The sequence below is a fragment of the Monodelphis domestica genome, chromosome 5 (genome assembly GCF_027887165.1).
Source record: "Monodelphis domestica isolate mMonDom1 chromosome 5, mMonDom1.pri, whole genome shotgun sequence".
NCBI lineage: Eukaryota > Metazoa > Chordata > Mammalia > Didelphimorphia > Didelphidae > Monodelphis > Monodelphis domestica.
This window is the reverse complement of record NC_077231.1, coordinates 198,209-220,205: the sequence shown is the minus strand read 5'-3', so window position 1 is coordinate 220,205 and position 21,997 is coordinate 198,209. Positions and strand designations below refer to the sequence as shown.

Below are 21,997 nucleotides of genomic sequence, written 5' to 3'. Positions count from 1 at the left end.
CTGGCTTCAAAACAGCTTAACCTTAACTCTAAAGTAGGGTTCATGAGTGAACTCCTTTTCTTATAGGTTTGTTGAAGAAAGTACATCAAAAAGAGGGAGACATTAAGTAAATGTCAACAATTTTTATTTCTACAAATACAAATACTTTAATAATTCTTAATAACTCTTTGTGATTTCCAATTTTGAAGTTCTCTGCTTGGTTCCTTTTCAAAATTTTCACTTCATCAAAAACCTAAAAGTTGCAAAAGGGAAACAAATAGCTGAAAGAAGTTTGCATTTCATATGTTCATACTACTTGTTATTGCTATAGTTGTGAATCTGAAAGGATGACTTCTCTTTTCTTTGATGTAGTGCTCTTAGTTCTCTAGTGGTTCCAGAAATTTTAGACAGTGGACAAAACCAACCCATTAGAAACCTATTTTTTTTTTATCTCTAAAGCTAAATCTTTGTGAAGTAAACAGAACCTAAATCTGCAGTCTATGACTTTTTTTTAACTCACTGACTGGTCTTTTCCATGGACTCTGAGCTCTATACTAAAAGAGATGAATACTTTTTCCTTCCACATTGGATACTTTCCTCAAAAAAGCAAAACAGTCTGCTTTCACATGAACAATCTGATTAAACACATCAGAGAAAAGTTAGATTTATTAACTAAACTTCATGTTTATTATATAGCTTTCACCCAGATGCTTACCAGTTATGGACCCATAAACTTTAATCTATTCATCTCTACTAAAAGACAGATGAATTCATTCCATACAATGCTGAAGGCACCTAGCAAGGTTTAAAAAAAAAAAAGATCTCCAAATCTGCTGAACTCAAAGTTAACTACATTCCATTGACCATACTACAGCTGGGAGGTTCTTAGAAAATGGGCACGTTCTATCATGCAGGAGAAAGATGTCCTGGATATGCCATAGCTCTTAAGAGGTATACACCTCGTTTAAGAAAACCTTGATAGAAATCTGCATGAAAACCAAACTAAGAGATAATGAATCACATTACATGCAATTGCTTTCCCAGAATTTCTCTAGTGTACCCTTAAAAAATGAAGGTATCTTTACATATGGATTTTTGTGTCTATACACATGTGATTGTGTTTTAAGAAATCCTGAAAAAGGAATTAAGAGAAGAGCCTCTGACAGAATACATTTAAAGTATTCATTGCCATTATTATGGGAAAGTAAATCTGAGAAAATGAAGCTTCTTCCTAGGTTTTGGTTGGTGAGAAAATAGTATTCAACTTAAAGCCTTTATATGAATGCCACTAGTCAGGTTTGCTTAGAATGCAAACAGTTAACAGACTGGTATGTGTGAGAGTTGAGAACCTCAAAAGCATCTTACCCCTTATTCCCTAGCATTTTAAATTATTATTGGGTAAAATGACCACTGACTTTTTTATAGGCTAAAAACCAATATGATACACTCAAAAGTACGTCAGCTGGAAATGTCACTAAGATGAGTAAATTGCATTGTATCTCTATTTGGAAAGAAGGAAAATCATTGTAAACGACTGACCTTTCTAAAATAGGCTTTGGCTCTACTGTTCAAAGACACTGTGATTCCAAAAGCATGTCCTGTTTCCTCTTGGAATCAGTCCTCCATTTAAGAGTGAACTACTGTTAGGAGGCTCAGTAGGAGGTGGCTCCAGAACGGGACTTGCAGTAAAACTGGCCCTTAAAGTTTCATTCCTCTGCCTTTCATTTCGGAGTTTGGCACTCACCTTCAGTAGTCTCCTGTTAGCTCTGGGAATATTTCAAAGCACAGAAATGATGAGCATTTTTCATAAATGGTGATATATTTTTTATCGATGCTATCATAATTGTGACTTTTCCTAGAGTAGGGTTTTAACAGAGAAAACAATTGATAGGTGACTAAGTGTTTTGCATGAGTTGAGTGACTTCCAGTGATGTCCTTTCCCAACAACAGGTATAAAGACATGGATGTAGGGCAAGGAAGATTGCCCCAGCTCTTCATCTTAATCAGAGAGTTTCTTTTGGCTGTTCAAGACACTGGAGAGCCCTCCCTGTAAGATTCCCTTTTCCTTCCTTCCTCTTGGCTTTTCGCTGGGGTGGGGGGGTGCGTGGCATGGACTTCGTGAGCCCGGCCAGGGTTCTGCAGTCCTGCTTGTCACCATTAGGAAAAGATTCTTTACAATGTGTCATGTATCATTTGGAACCTGTTCTAACATTTTCAGAAACACTTCCACCTTTCCCTATTGGCATTTGGTGAAATGATAAAGTAATTCTGATAATGTTATTCTCATTTTCAAATGATCTAACTTCATCCTACAAGAAGTAATCTGTAGCAGATAGAAAAGAGAAGAATGTGGCATATAACTAAGGCCCATTGAAAAATCAATGTTTCACGGGATCACAGACTGAGTACTGAAAGGGATCTCAGAAATCCTCCAATCTAACATCCCCATTTTACTGATGAGGAAGCTGAGGCTCAAGGAAATTAAGAAACTTGGCCAGGCAAGACCTAGTACAGCCAGGTCTTCTGATTCTATAGCCAGGGTTCCTACTGATGTACCACTTCCCTTATATTCAGTTAAGCTTTAAGAAACTATTTGCTCTGCCAGTATTTTATAAAAGAATTTTCTTTACAGGCACCCCTCCATTTCCCAATAGAGTCATAGATGGATCGATTATGAATTTGCTAATAAAAGTTTTCCATTTTGAATTTAACAGTTGAGTGAGATGTAATCAATATTATGATTCTAAGATCATTAGCAGAAGCCAGCATAATCCTGATTGTAATTAGTAGATTGCATGATTGTTTAAGATTTCCGAATCTACATTTTAGTTACAGTTTAAAAACTGCTTGCAGGGCTTCTTCAGAAACAGCTTCCCCTTCTCAGGTGCAGAACAAGCACTTTCTAGTCACAAGAACAGGCTTTGTAATGCTGGCCTTTAAGGTTCATGTCCAGACATAGTTCACACACCTGAACCCTTCCTTTTTTGGGATAAGCCCCAAGTACCACCATCCTTCTCCCCACGGATCAAAGGATTCTCAGGTAAGGGTCAGATGCCTCTTACCAAAGAAAGGGTCCTGCCTGTGTGACTTCACCGATGGGCAAATATGGGTAGTTTCCTAGATGAACAAGCCAATGAGGCTTGTTATTGGGTGACTCTGACCTCTGAAGGCACAATCGATCTTGTGACCATCTTGTGAGCTTGAATGGAAAAACCAGAATCTTATTCTAAGGGTACATAAGACAGTCCCTTCCAGTGCTCTGGGCCTCCTGTAACCCTGAGGGGGTCTGGGCTTTGTTGGAGGACTTGGCCCTCTTCCAAGAACACCTACAGAATTACCTGGCTTGGAGAATTTGACTTTCTTTATCTAAAAACGATGATGCTGAAGAAAAGTTTGACCACACAATCTGCTAAGTTGTAGTACCATGTTTGTGGAGTCTGTCTTTGGACGTACCTATCTAATTCCTTGGATAATGATTCATTGGCTTTTAGTTCCTTAAAATAGAGTTGTCTGTGTTTCTCCAGCTGTTCCTCAGCATCCTGATATGAGCTCTTTAATGTGGACAGTTCAGCTTCCATATATTTCATTCGCCACTCCATTTCATTTACTCTTGGAGCTTGGTGATTTTCTCTTAATTGTTCTGTGTTTTTTTGGAATGCTGCTTGTGTCTAAACCAAATGCAAAACAAAGAATGAAATGAGCAAAACAATGCCTGAGTCCATCCCCAAAATTCCAAAGTCTTTCTGACCATCTTGTCTTAGGTTTCACTTAATTTAACCAGTGATTCAAAGAGCAATTCTGCATGTCCAAAATAAGATTCTAGCTTTGAAAGGTTTCATTATTAAGGTCAGCTGAATCAAACTTGAACTTGAAAATTAGCAACTCCCCCATTTCTATTGGATGCTGGTTCAGCATTTCTTATGCGAATGCTCCTATTAGATCATTATGAAAACAATAGGTATAATTCTTTACAAACCTGAACTCCAGGAACTTCTAAAATTTTAGTAGTTAAAACATTTGTAGAATTAAAAAACACTCAGCCAGCCTTGACATTTTTTCTAACGATGCCAATTATTTTTATAAACAACACTGACAGTGTAGATGGTTATTTTTGCCTATGATTTCAAAGGTTATTTCCCCTCTGAGAGTGATAGCAAAGTTATGGAGAGCTATGGGAAAAAGCCTGGGGACAAAACAATTTTTTTTTCAAATACCGTGGATTTAGAACAGGGGAAAAAATCTTCAACCCTCATTTATATTGGAATATTTTAAAAGGATAATAGTGATGAAGTAACCTGCAAAAATAGTTTGATTGTTCTCAGTTTTCCTATAATCTCTTGTGTTGCTTGTTCATCCACCTCAGATTTGTATTGTTCCACTTGTCTGTGCTCTAGCATAGTCATTTCAAAACGATGCTTCAGATTAGCTATTTCTTCTTCCAATTGGCTCTTTTCCTTTTCCAGTTTGCCATTTTTATCTTCCACATTTTCCTTAGAAAGTAACTCTCGACGAAGACCTCGAATTGTCCATTCCAATTGGATACATTTTGAAGATGCTGCTTTCACTTGCTGTGCAAGTTCCTCATTCTGTAGGGAAAAATAGCAACTTGGGAATTCCACAAGTAAAATAAAGATCTTTCAACTCCTGCTTATCTCAAACCCTTAAAACTGGGTTTTCATTCAGCTTTAATGAAATATGCCATTGTCCTCTCATAGCTAGGAAAAGTGTTTTCTAAAGTGAATAATTAGGTAAATTGACGAGTTCAAAACAAAGTTAAGACCAAACAAAGATCTGGAATGGCATGGCTAGCTCCTCTAATCAATATAGTCCACATCTAGTACGTGATCCCAACACTGTCTAGTCTCCTCTAACTTTTTAATGTGTCATAGACTCCTTTTCATCCCTTCTTCCCTGGGAAGAACTAGTCTGAGGCAACCTAAATTCACAGAAAACCAGCCCATATCACCCAGACCCCAGACCAAAAAGGAAAGGGGAATAAAACCACCAAAGGATGGCTCAGATGGCCCAAAATCAAGCCTCCGAGAAAAAAGGGAAAAAGGTGACTACTGAAAACTTTTATGGTGGAAGTACCCAAGTAAAAGAAGAGAATGAGTAGGAAATCCAAAAAAAAATCAGAACATGCCTCCCAAAATGGAATCTATCAACAAGCTCTGGAAGATTTCAAACTGGAACTTACCCAAAAGATAGAAACCTGGAAAGAAAAATGGGAGAAAGAGATCAGCAGTCTGACAGATAAGACTGCTCAATTGGAAAAAGAGCTCGAAGTATCCAATAGAAGGGCAGACAATGCTGAAAAGCAAAACCAGTCCCTAACGACCAGAATTAAGCAACTCAAAGAAAATGAGATCATAAAGCAGCAAGAATCAATAAAGCAAAGCCAAAAAATTAATGAATTAGAAGAAAACATAAAATATCTCACTGAAAACGTCACAGACTTGGAAAACAGAGGAAGAAGAGACAACCTCCGAATTATAGGTCTCCCAGAAAAACCAGAGATAAACAATTAACTCGATATTATCCTACCGGAGATTATAAAAGAAAAATTTCCCCCCCATTCTGGAGCAAAGGGGCAAAGTAGAAATAGAAAGGGTTCATAGAACACCCTCTATACTAAATCCCCAAAAGACAACCCCTAGGAATGCAATTGCCAAATTCAAGAGCTTCCAAGAAAAGGAGAAAATCCTACAAGAAGCCAAGAAGAGGAGCTTCAGATATAAGGGGGCTCCCATAAGGATCTCACAAGACTTAGTGGTTAACACACTAAGAGACCGTAAAGCATGAAAACACAATATTTAGAAAGGCAAGACTGCTGGGTCTCCAACCAAGAATCAACTACCCAGCAAAACTGACTATATATTTCCAGGGGAAAGTATGGGCATTCAACAAAATAGATTTCCAAGCATTTGCTAAGAAAAGACCAGAACTTAGTGGAAAATTTGATATCCAAGCACAAAAAAGCAAGAGAAACATGAAAAGGTAAATATGAAAAAAAGGGAAAAGGAGATAAATCTTATCATTTTCTTTAAGTCAAACTCTCTTCTATAAGGACTATATTTATATCAAATTATATATATTAATATGTGGGAAAAAGTTTTTGTGTAACTCTTAAAAATTGTAGTATCATAAGAGTAGTTAGAATGAACATGCATAGGAAAAGTTTGGGGCCTTAAGAAGATTTCGGGAAAGTGGGGGAAAAGAAAGAAAAAGGGAGGGAGGAACCATTGATAACACTTAGATTTACTTCAAGAAATGGGGGGGACTTAATAGAATAATCTTTCCCATATAAAGATACACATGGGAAGGGGAGGGGAAGAACTCTCATATTGAGAAGGAGAGGGAGAGAGTGTGAAGTGGAATTACTTAAACCTTACTCTCAGTGAAATCAAATCTGAGAGGGAAGAACATCTAGATCCAGTGGGATCCTGAATTCTATCTTATCCATTAGGGCAAGAAAGAAAGGAAAATTAAGGAGGGGGATCTGGGAGGGAGTATAAAAAGGGAGGGAAGGAGAGGGGGGAGGGGAAGGGAACATAAAAAGGGAGGGGCTAGAAAGGGAAGCATCTGAAGGGAGGGGACTAGGCGGACAGACCTAAAGTAAATCACTGGTTCAAAAGGAGAAAGGTAAAGAAGAAAGTTCAGAACTAGGGGAAGATATCAAAATGCCAGCGAATCCACAAATAACAATCATAACTTTGAATATGAATGGGATGAACTCACCCATAAAACGTAGACAAATAGCAGATTGGATTAGAAGCCAAATTTGTTGTCTTCAAGAAACACATATGAGGCAGGTGGACACTCACAAGGTTAGAATTAAAGGTTGGAGTAAGACCTTTTGGGCCTCAACTGATAGAAAGAAGGCAGGAGTTGCAATCATGATATCTGACAAAGCCAAAGCAAAAATAGACCTGATTAAAAGGGATAGGAAGGTAAATATATTCTGTTAAAAGGGAGTATAGACAATGAGGAAATATCACTAATCAACATGTATGCACTAAATGGTATAGCATCCAAATTTTTAAAAGAGAAACAAGGAGAATTGAAGGAGGAAATAGACAGTAAAACCATATTAGTGGGAGACTTGAACCAACCACTATCAAATTTAGATAAATCAAACCAAAAAATAAACAAGAAAGAGGTAAAAGATATGAATAAAATCTTAGAAAAATTAGAGTTAATAGATATATGGAGAAAAAGAAATAGGGACAAAAAGGAATATACCTTCTTTTCAGCACCACATGGCACATTCACAAAAATAGTTCATACACTAGGTCACAGAAAGATGGCACTCAAATGCAGAAAAGCAGAAATAATAAATGCAGCCTTTTCTGATCACAAGGCAATAAAAATATTGATCAGTAAGGGTACATGGAAAGGCAAATCAAAAATTAATTGGAAATTAAATAATATGATACTCCAAAATCGGTTAGTTAGGGAAGAAATCATAGAAACAATTAATAATTTCATTGAGGAAAATGACAATGGCGAGACATCCTTTCAAACATTATGGGATGCAGCCAAGGCAGTACTTAGAGGAAAATTCATATCCCTGAGTGCATATATTAACAAATTAGGGAGGACAGAGATCAAGGAATTGGAAATGCAAATCAAAAAACTTGAGAACGAACAAATTTAAAAACCCCAGAAGAAAACCAAACTAGAGATCCTAAAAATTAAGGGAGAAATTAATAAAATCGAAAGTGACAGAACTATTGAGCTAATAAACAATACTAGAAGCTGGTAGTTTGAAAAAACAGACAAAATAGACATAGTACTGGTCGATCTAATTAAAAGAAGGAAGGAAGAATGGCAAATTAACAGCATCAAGGATGAAAAGGGGGATCTCACCTCCAATGAAGAGGAAATTAAGGCAATCATTAAAAACTACTTTGCCCAACTATATGGCAAAAAATATACCAACCAAGGTGATATGGATGAATATTTACAAAAATATAAATTGCCTAGACTAACAGAAGAAGAAATAGATTTCATAAATAAATCTATATCAGAAAAAGAAATCCAAGAGGCCATCAAAGAACTTCCTAAGAAAAAATCCCCATGGCCTGATGGATTCACCAGTGAATTCAATCAAACATTCAAAGTACAGCTAACTCCAATACTATACAAACTATTTGACATAATAAGCAAAGAGGGAGTTCTATCAAACTCCTTTTATGACACAAACATGGTACTAATTCCAAAGCCAGGCAGGACAAAAACAGAGAAAGAAAATTATAGACCAATCTCCCTAATGAATATAGATGCAAAAATCTTAAATAGGATACTAGCAAAAAGACACCAGCAAGTGATCAGAAAAGTCATCCAACATGATCAAGTAGGATTCATACCAGGGATACAGGGCTGGTTCAATATTAGGAAAACCATCCACATAACTGACAATATCAACAAGCAAACCAACAAAAAGCACATGATTATCTCAATAGATGCAGAAAAAGCCTTTGATAAAATACAACACCCATTCCTATTAAAAACACTAGAAAGCATAGGAATAGAAGGGTCATTCCTAAAAATAAAAAACAGTATCTAAAACCATCAACTAATATCTTCTGCAATGGGGATAAACTAAATCCATTCCCATTAAGATCAGGAGTGAAACAAGGATGCCCATTATCACCTCTACTATTTGACATTGTATTAGAAACACTAGCAGTAGCAATTAGAGAAGAAAAAGAAATTGAAGGCATTAAAATAGGCAAGGAGGAGACCAAATTATTACTCTTTGTAGATGACATGATGGTCTACTTAAAGAATCCTAGAGATTAAACCTAAAAGCTAATCGAAATAATCAACAACTTTAGCAAAGTTGTAGGATACAAAATAAACCCACACAAGGCATCAGCATTTCTATATAATTCCAACACAGCTCAGCAGCAAGAACTAGAAAGAGAAATCCCATTCAAAATTACCTTAGGCAAAATAAAATACTTAGGAATCTATCTCCCCAGACAAACAGAGGAACTATATGAACACAACTACAAAACACTTTCCACACAACTAAAACTAGACTTGAACAATTGGAAGAACATTAACTGCTCATGGGTAGGACGAGCCAATATAATAAAAATGACCATCCTACCCAAACTCATCTATTTATTTAGTGCCATACCCATGGAACTTCCAAAAATTCTTTTTACTGATTTGGAAAAAAACATAACAAAGTTCATTTGGAAGAACAAAAGATCAAGGATATCCAGGGAAATAATGAAAAAAAATACAAAGGAAGGGGGCCTTGCAGTCCCAGATCTCAGACTATATTATAAAGCAGCAGTCATCAAAACAATTTGGTACTGGCTAAGAGACAGAAAGGAGGATCAGTGGAATAGACTGGGGGCAAGCAACCTCAGCAAGACAGTATATGACAAACCCAAAGATCCCAGCTTTTGGGACAAAAATCCACTATTTCATAAAAACTGCTGGGGAATTTGGAGGACAGTGTGGGAAAGATTAGGCTTAGATCAACACCTCACACCCTACACCAAGATAAATTCAAAATGTGTGAATGACTTGAACATAAAGAAGAAAACCATAAGAAAATTAGGCGAACACAGAATAGCATACATGTCAGACCTTTGGGAAGGGAAAGACTTTAAAACCAAGCAAGATTTAGAAAGAGTTACAAAATGCAAAATAAATAATCTGGAATACATCAAATTAAAACGTTTTTGTACAAACAAAACCAATGTAACCAAAATCAGAAGGGTAGCAACAAATTGGGAAACAATCTTCATAAAAACCTCTGATAAAGGTTTAATTACTCAAATTTACAAAGAACTAAATCAATTGTACAAAAAATCAAGCCATTCTCCAATTGATAAATGGGCAAGGGACATGAACAGGCAGTTCTCAGCCAAAGAAATCAAAACTATTAATAAGCACATGAAAAAGTACTCTACATCTCTTATACTCAGAGAGATGCAAATCAAAACAATTCTGAGGTATCACCTCACACCTAGCAGATTGGCTAACATGAAAGTAATGAATGTTGGAGGCGATGTGGCAAAGTCAGGACATTAATTCATTGCTGGTGGAGTTGTGAATTGATCCAGCCATTCTGGAGGGCAATTTGGAATTATGCCCAAAGGGTGATAAAAGACTGTCTGCCTTTTGATCCGGCTATAGCACTGCTGGGTTTGTACCCCAAAGAGATAATAAGGAAAAAGACTTGTACAAGAATATTCATAGCTGCACTCTTTCTGGTGGCCAAAAACTGGATAACGAGGGGATGCCCATCAATTGGGGAATGGCTGAACAAATTGTGGTATATGTTGGTGATGGAATACTATTGTGCTAAAAAAAACCAATAAAGTAGAGGAATTCCATGGAGACTGGAACGACCTCCAGGAAGTGATGCAGAGCGAAAGGAACAGAACCAGGAAAACATTGTACACAGAGACTGAAACATTGTGGTACAATCAAAGGTGATGGACTACTCCATTAGTGGCAATGCAATGTCCCTGAACAATCTGCAGGGATCTAAAAAACACTATCCACAAGCAGAGGATAAACTGTGGGAGTAAAAACACCGAGGAAAAGCAACTGCTTGACTACAGGGGTTGAGGGGATATGACGGAGGAGAGACTCTAAATGAACACTCTAATGCAAATACCAACAACAGGGATATGGGTTCGAGTCAAGAACACATGTGATAACCAGTGGAATCGTGCATCGGCTATGGGAGAGGGAAAGGTGGTGGGAGGGGGGGCGGGGAGGAAAAGAAAATGATCTTTGTTTCCAGTGAATAATGTTTGGAAATGACCAAATAAAATAATGTTTAAAATAATAATAAAAAAAAGAAATGAGATCCCTTTGTACCATTCTACTGAGAGCGTGGATTCCATATGTAAATAGATTTTCCTGAGACAGGGCATCTATTTATGGCCAGCTGTTTCACAAGGAAGGAGAGAAAGTACAGTCTTTTTCACAAAGTTCTGGTGCCCGGCCCAGGGAATATACTACTTTTATGAAGAAATGACTGAATTCAGAAGGGCTATCCTATAAAAGTCCTCTTCCTCCTACCCGAAGGCTTCTATGAAATCAACCAAGATGTTGTGCAGGATTTCCACCTGTTTTCTTTAGCCTGCGGGGGTTAGATGACTGACTGAAGAGAGGGAGGAATAAAAAGTGTGGAACCAGTGAGTTTCCAAGGAGAAAACTCATCAAATGTCAAGATGTTAAGCTTTCTTTGCTGCCAGACAGCAGACCCCAACCAGGAAAATGCATGACACTGAGAGAAGATTCTAAGCAGCCTCTTGTCATCATTGAAGAAAATTCAATAGTCCTTGTCATCACTGAAGAAAATTCAACAGTCCCACTAGTACTAGTAGAAGTAGTTAGCATTTACATAGCACTGAAAGGTCTGCAAAGTGCTTTCTCTATTCTCTCATTTGAACAGGCATGTTTTCACAACCTGTTTAGCACTTCCCCTAATTTGGAGCAGGGGGTAAGGTGTTGAAGTGGGGAAGTATCACAATAGAATCAAATGCCAGAATCCTTTGTAAAAAAAGAAAGAAAGCAATAGCTTCAGATGTAGCAGTCCACTTATTATTATTCCAGCAGGGAGAATACTTTTGCTTCCCTCAAATAGAAAACAATGTACAGGGTGTCCTGGAGCAGAATGGTTTTCAGCCTTCTGGGTGGAATGAAACCCAAACCTTATTAGAGTATTAGAGTCCTTCCCTCTCTTAAACCACCTCAGGTTCTGTAGCTACAGAGAATGTTCCTCACTTTTTCATGTTCTGCTTTATGAGTTCTTGGTCATTTAAAAAAATCTCTTCAAGGGTTCCTGCTTTTTACATTGTTTCTGCTACTAGTCATGGGGGGGCTACTTTTTCCTGTGTAGGGTCAAAAGAGGAATTTTGGAGAGAGCTCAGAGGCTCTAAGAGGCCCTGAAAAATAAAGGGCTTTCCAGGAATTGGTCCCTTGAAGCAACCCATTTCACTTTGGGATCATTCTAATGATTAGAAAGTTTTTCTTGCCATCAACCCTCAATTTCAGTCTGTGCAACAACTTCCATTCACAGAAGGAAAACAAAACTAATATTTCTGCCACCAAACTTTCCAATTCCTGAGAAACTCTGTGAACACAATCTATTTAGGTATATCCCAATTGATGTTCTAGAATTTATAATATAGAAATATATGGAATACTCTGTATCATATACATGTAATAGGTTCAGTATATATGTATAATATGCCTTCTATAATATAATATCAGCATTCTATAATTCTCCAAAGCAAATAGAGGGAAAATGTCTAATTTACACATCTAGATAGAAAGTCACTAGATCTCAGTATGTGGAGGCAGATAGAAAATCCCCAAACTTGTCTATGGAGTCCCTGAGAGCAGTAAGAACTGAGTGACTAGGTTTTACGTTGAATGTGTTGGCTCAGTGGATAAAGTAGCAGGCCTGGAGATGGCAAGTCCTGGCTTCAAATCTTCCCTCAGACACTTCCTAGCTGTGTGACCTAAGCCCATTTGCCTAGCCCTTTCAGTCTTCTGCCTTGGACTTGACACTTAGTATTGATTCTAAGACAGAAGGTAAAAAAAGAACCAGACTGGATGGGTTTGGGGAAAACCCCAACTGTTGCCTTCCTGGCATGTGGCTCCAATGACCTGCTGACATCTCTAACCGACTCAAAAGGAATATGAAGATGAGGCACCTTTTACACTTGACAGGAAGAAATATTACCTGGTTTCTTAACGTATTCATTTGTGCATCTTCCACTTGAGAACATGCCTGTTTCAGGGCTTCCTGGGAAGCCAGATCTCCTTTGTCATCTTCTTCTAATTTCTTTTTTCTTGGTCTGTAAGAATAAACAGAACACTGAAGTCAAGCTCAGTTAAAACGCTGCCCTGCCGCGGTAAGAAGACATGATTTGGGAGCCCTTCACTTCAGTTATTCTCTACTTGGGGGGAGAAAAGGAAGCTAAAAAGAGTTCTGAAGGTCTTACAATTCCAATCTGACAGTATGATGTTACAGCAGTCTCACTAAGGAGCTCGGGGCTCCTTGCAAACAGATCTATTCTGGGGGCAGCTGGGTGGCTCAGTGGATGGAGAGTCAGGCTTAGAAGGGGGGAGGTTTTAAATAGTCATATTGGGAGGCAGGTCTTTTTCCTTAAGGCGGCTTCCTCGTCCAATATTCCCCAAAGGACCTCTGGCTTCACCTTTCCATTTCAGAAAGAGCCCTAGCTTCCCAGGATGGGATCCTAATGCATATGCTGTGCCAGTGGATTCGAAAAGGTTTCCTGTTTGTGCCTTTGTGATTTCTTGTCATGATTGAGTTCTATCAGTGAGCTGGGGAAGAATTCAAATCCCCCCAATCGCCAACAACCTCATTTGTTACTCCTGTTCAGTGGATAGAAAGGGAGGCGGTCCCTAAGTTGGATCTCCAGTTACTTTGTGACTTGACCGCTTGCGAGGGGCAGGGGAGGGGAGGGACTGCGCCCCCTCCCCCCCATCCCCAGTCCTCGGGGTCCAATAGGCAGCTCAGTATCATCCAACCTAAGCCGGACCACTTGGAGACTCTTCTTCGCCATTGCAGTGGCAGGCTCGGCCTCGGATCAGCGGGGCGGATCCGTGGAGCTGGCCGCCTCTTGCCATACTCCGGGCAAATGCTGACCAAGTAGGAAGTGCCGACCCACAGAGGCTGGGATCCACTAGAGAAAGGGGACAGCCCGAGGGCTTCCGGCTCTCATCCAGTCACAAGAGAAGCCCTTTGTGGGCGGCCCCATTCACAAGCATTTGTTCCATGGAAGCCTGATGGGGAAAGTCCTTCGTTCTCTGCCCCACCGAGGACACCAGGCTCCCCAAGGAGCTGTCCCTGGGAGAGGACGAGAGCAGAGGGCGCAGCGGAAGGCCACCGGCACAGGGCCGAGACGGCCAAGTCCAGGGCACGCTTGGCAGGAAAGAGCAGAGCGCAGCTTCACTGGAGCCGAGGTGGTGGAAGCGGGACTAATAGGATGGGTGTGGAAAGGCAGGCAGGCAGGGGGCTGCCATAGGGTGCGGGGCCTGGAATGCCACGTCAAGGAATCCTGGCGCGTCTAGCTCCAATGCCTATCCTTCCTGGAATCATCCTCAGGCCGCAAAGTCACAAGAGACCTTCCCTACTCCCGTCTCTGATCCGGTTTTCTCCGCACTTGCCCCATTCTTGTCCGCCCCAAAGGGATTTGGGTCCCTGCACTTGCTTTTCTTCCAGAGGGTTTCACCTTCTGGGCAGGAAGTGCCCCTCTTCACCTCCGCAGCTTCCTTTACGGGCAGCAGCGCGGCTTTCAGAGACAGCCAATGGCTAGGAGCTGCTTTCTGGCGGAACACAGGAGTGCAGAGTACAGGAAAGCCATTGGGCTCAGAACAGGGGACCTGGACAAAGCACTCAGCGGACAAACGGCCTATTGGGCGGGGGAGCGCTGCAGCAGAAGGGGACCGACATCTACCTTCCTCAGCTGTAGGGCAGAAGGCTGCTTTTTCAGCCCGAATTTACTGAGGAAAATGGAAACGACCCAATTCCTTCTTCACTGACAATGGCACCTACTGCACTTTTCTAAGTATTCCTGTGCGAAAGGAATTTGTTCTTAGGGCTGCACAAAATCAAACTCAATCACTGTTTAAGTGAGGTTCCTTTGAACCGCTTTGGGGAAAAGTCTTCTTCCTTACCTCCCGATGTCTTGCTCTACTTCTTCATTTCTCTTCCTTTGGTCGTCTAGACTTGCCACCAAAGATTGCTTCAACTCAACGAGCGTCTTTCCTTTCCCCCGTTCAGGATCAAGCTTTGAAAAGGACAATAATACAGGAAATGACTTGGTATTTTAGCCATGGAAGCTTTCCGTTGACTCCAGATCCAATTGTAAATATCAGCTTAGTAAGAATGTCTCATCATTTCAAGCCCAGGATGGAGATTCGAAAAATGAGTCGATTTGACTTAAAATGATGGAGCTTTCTTCTGATTTTACAATGAACACGTTTTTGTAAATTCACATGAATGGAAGTTCTCATTTTGTTTCAATATGGCTATTGCTATAACAGAGTCTTCATGAACTAAAAAAAAAAAAGGATTTAAATGAATAGGTAAGCATGGAACGGAATGTGCCAACCTATCTTGGAGAAACACTGGCCTTTTCTCTGCTCCTATGGCCAGTTCCCATTCCCCTTGCACACTTGGCCCATACTCCAAGCATTTCTGTGTTGACATGTGTATATACACTTTCTTATGGTAGGCTATAAAACTGTTCTCCAAATCTCTTTGCATTTGCAACCTGCAGAAATTAACATTTCCCATTTTCCTTCAGTGGCATGTTTGCTCTAGATTATAAACCAGGTAAGTGGCTTGTCCTCCCTTTCAACTTCCCATCAAGTTTTCAGCCTCTCCTCCCATCTCTTGTTGACTTTTGCATCTTAAAAGGAAATAAAGAATGCTCCTCCTGCTGAATTCTGCTGCCCCTTCTAGATTCACTCCTGTTTCTACTCCTTGCTTCCAAATGTCTCCAATGAATGAGTATCCCATAGCTACCATTTCCTTATCTCTTATTCCCGTTTCTTTCACCTATTTATTGTTAACTGTTGGCTTCTTGATTTATTCACTTGGAACCTCTGGTTTAATTGGCACAGTGAACTCTGAGAAAAAAATTCCATCGATGCAAATAAGCACCCCATCCTGGAGTTTAGAATCTGGAACCCTAAGAGTTTTACAGTCAAGTTAAGAGGCTTATCCAGGAACAGAAGCCTATGCAAATCAGGCTTGGGATTTGAACTCTTCTGTTTCTCACTCTGTGGCTGGTTATCTATCCATATAACAATGGTATTTCTCTTTAGTTCCTTGCCATCTGGATTACTTCTCTAAACTCCCTGAAACTGCATTCTTAAAAGGCAGAACAGTCTATCCTCAGATCCACAGATCTTCTATTTTGGACCTTGACTTCTCCCCCAAATCCAAGATTGTTTCTCTTATTTGATTTGTTGTTAATTATCTCTTCTTTCTCTGTAAAATCTCAACTCATTCTATTTTTCCCAACCTTGACTGTGCTTTTGCTCATCCTATTTTCCTGCTCTCTTGTTCTCCAATCCTCTCACCATTGATCCCTTCCCAAGCCTCAAAGGCTGCTCAAAGTTCTCCTGTTCTCTAAAGCTTCTCTTGGTATCTCCCAACAGTGATCTCTTCCTTTACCCTATTCTTTGGTATTTTTGTCTGTGGCACATGATAAGCATGCCATTGTGGTTAGTGTTTCATTTTTGGGTCCCTGCCCACTTGATGACTGCAGTATCTACTGCTGATATACTGGATAGGGACAGAGTGGACACTCATAAAATGTGTTTTTAGGGTACAATTGAGAGAGATGACTTGATTAGAAAGTAATTTGCAATTTGCACATTTACAAAAAAATACACCATATAGAGCAAAAAGGGACCCTAGGGAAAATTAGTACAGCACCACCATTTCACCCATGAGGAATCAGAGGCCTGAAGATAGGATATCATTTGTCAAAAGTGGTTTGGACCACAAAGGAGAGAGCCAGGACAGCAATTCTTGAACCTGTCTCTATCTTGTTCTTGTAATGTTGGGTTATAATATTATCATGAAGTTTGTGTTTTTCGGACTAAAAAGAAGATTTTCCACCATAGCAAAGGCACACACACCTTTGGTAATTTTGAGTAATTTACTAGCTATCCCCAACCATGGATTTGTCAAATTGTGTAGTCATTTCTCTACCTTTTCATTTCAAAGTACATGTCAGTTGATGATATTAGGTTTTGGGCTTTTGGGGGTGTTTGTTTTTTTAATAGTTCAAGGCATGAAAAAATCTCTAAGAAAATATGTTTCATGAAGATGGAAAATCAACTCCAGTGCAGAAGTGTCTGTGTATGTATGTGTATGTAAGCCAAAGAAGCCTGAAAATAGTAACTCTTGAATCATCAGCAAATGATTTCACTTTCCAGGTTTCCTATGAAGACTTGAATGGAATAGAAAGGATAGAAACCAAAGCGAAAAAATGAGACTTGTCTCCTGTAAACAAGGGACAAACAGGAGGCCATTTTGCAATCTGGTCCAATGAGACCTCTTCTTGTGGCTATTGAGATTTGCCCATGTAAGCACCTTCATTATTTTAATTTTATATAGTATGCTAATTCAGAGATATGCCCAATCAAAAAACCTGATTTATTCATCATTTGAAACCATTTTGGTGAGAAGTCCAAATCATGACAACTACTTTCAGGTCAACATTTCAACAAAACCTTTAGAAGAAGAAGACTGAAGCATATCCATGATCACCACTGGAATTTCCCCCACTCATTATATAGGGTTAACACTCTTTTTTTACAAGACCAATGTAACTTTTTCATTTGAGATTATGAATTTTATATGGAAAAAAGCTTAACTTCTATGACAGAATGATTGCCATCATCACTGAATATAGCCGGATGTCAACTGAGATGCCAATGATTTTTAACAATTCAAAATTCTGACTGTGTTCTACTGCTTAAACAAAGGAAATCTGTCTTTAAAATGAGGAAAAGGAAACGTCAGAGCTGACTTACCCATTTAGGATCCAACAGGTTTTCCTGCATCTTTTCCATTTTGCCCAGAAGTTCTTTGGCTGTAGCTTCTAATCTGCCATTTTCCATTTCCAGCCTAGAAGAAGGAAATCTATTATCAACAATTCCACACTCTGAAGGACTTTTTCTGTTGAATGTCGTGGAACAAGTTCTGACTAGGGTTCAAGGTCTTACTTGCCAGGTTTGCTGGATGAATAGGAGGACAGAAGGGCAGATTGTGGTTCTATTTTGCCAAAAACAACCTGCCCAGGAGGCAGGTAAACTTGAGCAGTTTGTGGGAAGTCAATGCAGAGCAATTTAGGAGAGGAGTGAAAGTCATTGAGCCAGAAAAGGCTCAGGGAACAGGGCACCCTGCCTCTGGGATCTGTTAGTGGAGCTAGGGCTTCCCAGAGATGGAGGGCAGGAGGGACAGCAGGCAGTCTGGGCCAATGAGAAAAGGGACAAAGTCCGTCGAACGGGGGAATACCAGAACCAGAACCAGAACCGGCAGAGCTGTTGGGAAGTGACCCGGTCTGTGAAGAGATATACACGTATCTTCTTCCTGCTGTACTTCTAGGCGTGTAAATCTGTTGTAATACCTATGATCAACCTGCAGGATTGCTATCTAAAATGAGGGTGACTTGGGGTGGGGGGGTGGACACTGTATCCCTACATAAATGTGGACCTTCACGTCTTCTAAATTCATCTGCCAGCACTGAGAGATGCTATGACTTGCCAAGGGTCGTGTAGCCATTACATGTCAGATGCAGGATTTGAACCCAGATTTTCCCGACTCCAAAATCACTCTCCCTATGAAACCATTTTATCTCCCCTGATTGTTTCCAGAGATTATGAAGCACAATGAGAACTCTGTTGGCAGGGGCAGAACGTTTTCTGTTTTACAGAAAGTCTGTCTTTTGATAAGTCTTCAGACATACCTTCTTAATCTGTAATCACTTACTATACTAATGACATTACATAATTCCTGAAAGAAAACTGTTGAGACCCACAATTGTCGGAAATTCCTGAGAGGGCCTTGTGGGGGAGGGGACGGTTTAGTGACATAGGAAGTTTGCATTGGAAGAGGCAACTTGGGATGGGGAAAAGCCTTTTGCCCGGAAGCACTATTTCCCTGCAGCCCAATTCACCATCCTGGTCATTGGCAGGACTCCCAGATGGATCCCCATCTGGCCACCATCCGGATGTACAGTTCTCTGTGAGGACAGACATCTTGTCCTTTGGGTTGTCCTTAGCCCCCAGGGAAGTGCTTAGGAAGCATTTTCTTCATTCCAGCCCTGCTGCTTTCCACGCTCTCCCAATGAATGGGAACGTTTGAGGTGAACTCCTGAGCTAAGTTCTCTTCAGAATGCTTTCTAGCCAACTGCGATCCTTGTTAGTTTGATTGACTCCACAACTAGTCGGAGCACTGACTTGTCAAAACGCTCATTGAACTCTTACTTTTGTTCACGATCTTCTAAATCATTAGTCCAGGGCTCTGCCTTCAGATACTGTTCTTCAGATTTCCGCAGCTAGAAATAGTGCAAACAAAATGCCTTCAGTCTTGTCATTCCGTAGAGGAGAAACCACTAGGAACAAACCCTGTCCTCAGCCACTTCCCAGCTAGTCAGGGAAACCACACTGACTCAGACATTCTAGCCTCAGAATACCATGAGGCAATACCAATGCGACATTCCCTATTCATCAGCTGAAAAGTTCTCTAGTCATTCCGAGGGTTATGACATCAGGAGGAACCGTCCAGGGAAGCCTCAGGGCCAAGAAGCATCCTTTTAGAGCTGAAAAGCATCTTAGAGGTGAGGGAAGCTTCTGAGGAGAGGACAGCTGCATTAGACAGGGTTGGGATAGGGAGCACAGATGGAGAAGGAAAGGCTGGAGGAATTACCTTATTGAGGGTAGGAAGATGAAAACAACATGATGAATTAGCTTGAATAAATTAGAGGAAAACCCCAAGATTACTTATCCATCTAATCGTTTTCATTCTCACCCCCCAATCGAGAGTCTTTCAAATTGAGCTTCTCCTTATAGCTTTAGGAATGAAGCCATTGGCTCTATTCAATCAACCAACAAGTGTTTATTAAATTGACCTATGCAAAGTGAATACAAATTTTCATTTCTTTAGTGAGTATTTTGGATAAAGGCAAACAAATACCTTCTACTTCACAGGGTTGTTTTAGAGATGAAATGAGATCGTGTAAGTAAAGGGCTTTTTAGCCATAGAGTGTGATAACCACCTGATCTAGTTAGTATTGTGACTTGGGAAAACACCTCATTCCTTGTGGGTGGATAGAGAAACAAACTTGTGAACCACCTGAACAGTGGCCATACCTATCTGCATTTAGGAGTACAACTAGTGGACAGGCTGTTAGTCTAGTTCTGACTCCGTTTAGATAAAAGGAAGAATGTTCGGGAAACATGTCAATACCGGTAAAAAGCCAATATGACACTGTTAACCTCATTAATCAAGGACAAATTAATTCCTGAACTTTTGCCTACATACCTTACTCTTGATTTCCTCTGTTTCCTTCTGTAGTTGTTGCTTCTTATCTTCTAAATCATGTATATAACAAAAAATAACCTCTAGGAACACTTCTAACGTGGATTGCCTTTTCAGGGCATCAGCAAGTTGCTGTTGAAGCTCCTTTATTGTGCCCTGACAAAAATATGTCCATGTCATTTCTAGTATTGATTTCATCAATATTAACTCAGATAAAACACCAAATGATATGATGTGAAGGCCTACCTCTCTTTCTCTTTGCTCCTTCTCATATGTGCACCCTTGCTCTCTTGAGTGATTACAGTCATCGATTAACTCTTTATTCCTCTCTTTGACCAAAAGAACTTGCTTTTCTCTATCAGCATGAACTTTAGCGAAGGGATCACTAAAGTTTACCTGGACATCCTTTACTACCTTTTTTTTAATGATGACTCTTTCGGGGGCATTTTCTAGCTGCTGTTGAAGCACCATATTTTCACTGTGGATTTCAGCTAATTTTCCTTGAAAGCATTCTTCTTTGGCAGTATATTCCTGCTGTTTTTCATTTTGTATGTTATTGATGCGTTTGAGTTCCTTTATATGAAACTGTGCCTGATGTAGGGCTCTCTCTGTGCTTTCTAAAATCAACACCTTCTCTCTATAGGAATAGTGCAAATGGATTAGCTGGTTTTGTAAGCTATTGACTTCACTGTCAGCTTCCTCAAGCTGTTGTGCAAGAAAATCATTGTGACCTCTTTCCCTAGACAAGTCATAATTCAGTTGATCATTCAAATGAAACCATTCTTCATTTTTACCCACCACTGCTGGTGATCAGCAGTGATATGGCTAGATCAAAGGGCAGACAGTCTTTTAGCACCCTTTGGGCATAGTTCCAGATTGATTTCCAGAATGGTTGGATCAATTCATCACTCCTCTAGCAATGCATTAATGCACCAACTTTTCCACATCCCCTCCAGCATTCATTACTTTCCTTTGCTGTCATTTTAGCCAATCTGCTAGGTATGAGGTGGTATCTCAGAGTTACTTTGATTTGCATTTCTTTGGTTATAAATGATTTAGAACACTTTTTTCATGTGCTTATTAATAGTTTTGTTTTCTTTAACTGAAAATTACCTATTCATATCCCTTGCCCATTTATCAATTGGAGAATGGCCTGATGTTTTGTACAATTGGTTTAGCTCTCTATAAATTTGAGTAATTAGTCCTTTGTCAGAGGTTTTTTTTTAATGAAGATTGTTTCCCAGTTTGTTGCTTTCCTTCTAATTTTGGATGCATTAGTTTTGTTTGTGCAAAACCTTTTTAATTTGATGTAATCAAAATGATTAATTTTACATTTTGTGATCCCTTCTAGGTCTTTTTTGGTTTTAAAGTCTATCCTTTCCCAAGGATCTGACAAGTTTACTATTTTGTGTTCACCTAATTTGCTTATAGTTTCCTTCTTTATGTTCAGGTCATTCACCCATTCTGAGTTTATCTTGGTGTAAGGTGTGAGATGTTGATTGAAACCTAATGTCTCCCATACTGTCTTCCAAGTTTTTCCAGCAGTTTTTGTCAAATAGTGTGTTTTGGTCCCCAAAACTGTGATCTTTGGGCTTCTCATAGACTGTCTTGCTGAGGTCATTTACCCCTAGTCTATTCCACTGATCTTCCTCTCTTAGCCAGTACCAAATTATTTTGATGACCACTGCTTTATAGTATTGTTTGAGATCTGGGATTGCAAATGCACCTTCCTTTGCATTTTTATTCCTGATTCCCCTGGATATCCTTTATCTTTTGTTCTTCAAAATGAACTTTGGTATGTTTTTTTCTAATTTAGTAAGAAAGTTTTTTTGGTAGTTCAATGGGTATGGCATTAAATAAGTAAATTAATTAGGGCAGGATTGTTATTTTTATGTTAGCTCATCCTTCCCATGAGCAATCAATGTTTCTCCAATTCTTTAC

The 21,997-nt window shown here is 39.6% G+C and overlaps 1 protein-coding gene across 1 annotated transcript; it reads right to left on the bottom strand.

Moving 5' to 3' along the window:
• Positions 1-107: 107 nt before the first annotated feature.
• LOC103094286 (ankyrin repeat domain-containing protein 26-like) lies at positions 108-20,863 on the bottom strand. Its single transcript, XM_007505615.3, has 10 exons — positions 20,303-20,863; positions 20,060-20,212; positions 19,003-19,073; positions 17,548-17,641; positions 14,671-14,783; positions 12,710-12,824; positions 4,275-4,565; positions 3,433-3,647; positions 1,519-1,745; positions 108-232 (listed from the first exon to the last, which is right to left on the bottom strand). Exons 1-9 carry the CDS (start codon positions 20,525-20,527, stop codon positions 1,541-1,543), a joined length of 1,482 nt encoding a protein of 493 aa, XP_007505677.1. The 5' UTR covers positions 20,528-20,863; the 3' UTR covers positions 108-232; positions 1,519-1,540.
• Positions 20,864-21,997: the final 1,134 nt, after the last annotated feature.

What these genes read in the sequence shown, in the direction of transcription:
- LOC103094286 (XM_007505615.3), bottom strand. Translation starts at nt 20,527, where the DNA reads ATGGTGCTTCAACAGCAGCTAGAAAATGCCCCCGAAAGAGTCATCATT. An exon ending in CAGAGGAAATCAAGAGTAAG is followed by an intron (nt 19,074 to 20,059) that starts GTATGTAGGCAA and finishes CACTATTTCTAG; the next exon opens with CTGCGGAAATCTGAAGAACA. An exon ending in TTATCCAAGGAATTAGATAG is followed by an intron (nt 1,746 to 3,432) that starts GTACGTCCAAAG and finishes AAATATTCCCAG; the next exon opens with AGCTAACAGGAGACTACTGA.